Here is a 2,764-nt window from a genome sequence, read left to right on the forward strand (position 1 = left end):
GTTTTGAAAGAATATTTGATGTGGAAACAAGGTATAATGTATATTTTGCAGAGACATCTGTTCATGCTAATACTGAAAACTCAAATTTCGGGTGACCATAGATAGTTACCAAGAATTACTGTAATCATAGTAATCTATTTAAAAGTATTTATTGTATATTTTGCAAAAGATGTTGAGCCAGGGGTATGATTAAGCCTGCCTCTTTACCATTTAATGCGCCTAACTTGAAGGAGAAGTAGTCATCATAGCAGCAAAATCATTTTGTAGGTCTCCAAACAAAACCAGCAAATCATTAGATTAGCTACACCATTAGTGGCTATGTCCTGAGAGACTCAAATCATTGAGGAGCCCCCACACAGAATTAACATAAATTGTCTACCTGTCCTCCTTAACCCAATGCTAATCAATGGAAGCAATTAAGTTTCAAAACACTGTTCACCATGACAGGATTCTCATAGTATTTATCTTCTTGTTTGTTGACCTGTCTTTATGTTCTCCCTCTCAGACTCAAGGTAAGGGTGTTTCTTTTATTAGCTGAATTACCATTTTCAAGTCTTCAGCATCCATTATAATAACTTATTAACCTTGTCCGTTGTAGGAGAACTTCCTTACATGACCTCTGATGTGAAAGAGGTGGCAGGTAACTCCTTTGATTACATTGTTGTAGGAGGAGGCACTGCTGGGTGCCCTCTGGCAACAACCCTGTCCGAGAAATTCTCGGTACTATTGATAGAACGAGGTGGATCACCTTATGGCAATCCCTGGGTGATGGAGAAAAGATATTATGGTTTCTCATTGATTCAAACAGATGAATTTTCATCAGTAGCACAAGACTTCAAGTCAGGTGATGGTGTTAGGAACTGTAGAGGACGAGTACTGGGTGGATCTTCAGCTATAAATGGAGGGTTCTATAGTCGAGCTAGTGAGGATTTTATCGACCAGGTTGGCTGGGATAAGGAATTGGTTAAGGATGCTTATACCTGGGTGGAATCTAAAATAGTCTCTATACCTGAATTAACACCATGGCAGACTGTTGTGGAATTTGGCCTTCTTGAAGCTGGGATTTTACCTTATAATGGCTATAGTTTAGAACATATTGAAGGAACAAAGATTGGTGGAAGTATATTTGATGTATGGGGCATAAGACATACCTCAGCCGATCTTCTGAAGGCTGCAAATCCCAAAAATATTGTAGTTGTTCTCAATGCAACAGTGAAAAACATCATCTTCGAGGGCAACGGTAAGCAAAATTAAATGAAAGTAATAGCGCTAAACAAAGGTATTGAATATTATTATTTCATAGTTGTAAATATCTGCAGGCAATGCAACTGAGACGACAGTGAAGGGCATAAGGTTCATAAAGAGTGATGGCACCACGGATCAAACATATGAAGCCTATCTGAATCAACCCAAGAATTGTACTTCAAATGGCGATGTGATATTGTCAGCCGGGGCATTAGGTAGCCCTCAAATTCTATTGTCAAGTGGCATTGGACACCGTGAACACTTCAAGAAGTTCAACATCCCACATGTGCTAAACTTGAAAGGAGTAGGGAAAAAAATGAAAGATAATCCTAGTATTGCTGTTTTGGTGGACACAAATCCACAAAATCGACTACCAGACCCCCCTCAGGTTTCAGGGATTGCAAAAGACCTCAAGTTCATAATTGAAGGAGGTATTATACCTACAGGCTTCAATGCAACGAGAATGCCAATAGCTGCCAAGATTGCATTCCCTGTATCGGAAGGTGAACTTAAATTAAACAGTACTGACCCAAGGCAAAACCCTTCAGTGAAATTCAACTATCTAGCAGACGAAAACGACTTGGACGACTGTGCAAATATGGTACATTTGCTTGAACGAGTAGCCAAGTCTGAATCAATTGCATTTTACCTTGGTGTTAAACCTCAAAATAACTTGATGACTAGCACTGATGGGCAAAGGAAATTCTGCAAAGCGAATGTGAGGACCTACTACCATTACCATGGAGGTTGCACGGTTGGATCGGTAGTGGACAATGATTATAAGGTTTATGGAGTTAAAGGGTTGAGAGTTGTGGATGGGTCAACTTTCCTGGAATCACCAGGAACAAATCCAATGGCCACCCTCCTAATGTTAGGGAGATATCAGGGGGTCAAAATCTTGAGAGAAAGGGAACATGTTTGATGTTTTTCTTCTTTCAGTACTCAACAAAACCCTTCATAACTCTGATAGCAAATTCATATATCTACATAAGATTAAATACCATGCTGCTTTTGTTTTTTTTTTTTCTTTCTTTTTTTCCTGGAATATTCTTAAAAGCTAGAAAGAATGGAATATTTCAGCGTTTGAATCAGGTAACATTACCCTTATTAAGGTCAGTGCCGTAGTTGGTATGCTATATTATTTTGTTTGATCCTATTTGATTAAAATTGAAGACTTTAGGTAAGGTTTGGTGTTTTCCATATAATATTAATGGAATGTAGTTTATTGGAATGTGATCAGTAACTCAACTTTGCAATGTTTGTTATATACTCAAAAATATTGATTAAAATTTCCAAAATTGCCTTATCAGATTTAATTTATTAAATATTTTCATCGAATGTAATGATAATTTACAAATTTTGTATCAAATAAAACTAATATTTTATATTTAAAATTTTACAATAAAATTTATTAGTAATAAATCTTTGAATTGAATATTTAATAATAATATTTTGAACTTTAGACGTTGATTGCTTAGAATCATTTAATTTTTGTTATCTTCCGTTTTCGTGAGTAGAA

General features: G+C 36.5%; 1 protein-coding gene across 1 annotated transcript; it reads left to right on the forward strand.

Annotated features, from left to right (window-relative positions):
* The first annotated feature begins 305 nt into the window (after positions 1-305).
* Positions 306-2,488, forward strand: LOC108466045 ((R)-mandelonitrile lyase-like). Its single transcript, XM_017766411.2, has 3 exons — positions 306-512; positions 599-1,240; positions 1,320-2,488. The coding sequence occupies exons 1-3, from the start codon at positions 407-409 to the stop codon at positions 2,165-2,167; spliced, it is 1,596 nt and encodes a 531-aa protein (XP_017621900.1). The 5' UTR covers positions 306-406; the 3' UTR covers positions 2,168-2,488.
* The last annotated feature ends 276 nt before the right edge of the window (positions 2,489-2,764 follow it).

The sequence above is a fragment of the Gossypium arboreum genome, chromosome 3 (genome assembly GCF_025698485.1).
Source record: "Gossypium arboreum isolate Shixiya-1 chromosome 3, ASM2569848v2, whole genome shotgun sequence".
Taxonomy (NCBI): domain Eukaryota; kingdom Viridiplantae; phylum Streptophyta; class Magnoliopsida; order Malvales; family Malvaceae; genus Gossypium; species Gossypium arboreum.

Bases quoted from the DNA above. Each gene is read 5' to 3' on its own strand.
- LOC108466045 (XM_017766411.2), top strand. From the start codon at position 407: ATGGAAGCAATTAAGTTTCAAAACACTGTTCACCATGACAGGATTCTC. The intron at 513-598 runs GTAAGGGTGTTT...TGTCCGTTGTAG, and splicing joins TTCTCCCTCTCAGACTCAAG to GAGAACTTCCTTACATGACC. The intron at 1,241-1,319 runs GTAAGCAAAATT...AAATATCTGCAG, and splicing joins CATCATCTTCGAGGGCAACG to GCAATGCAACTGAGACGACA.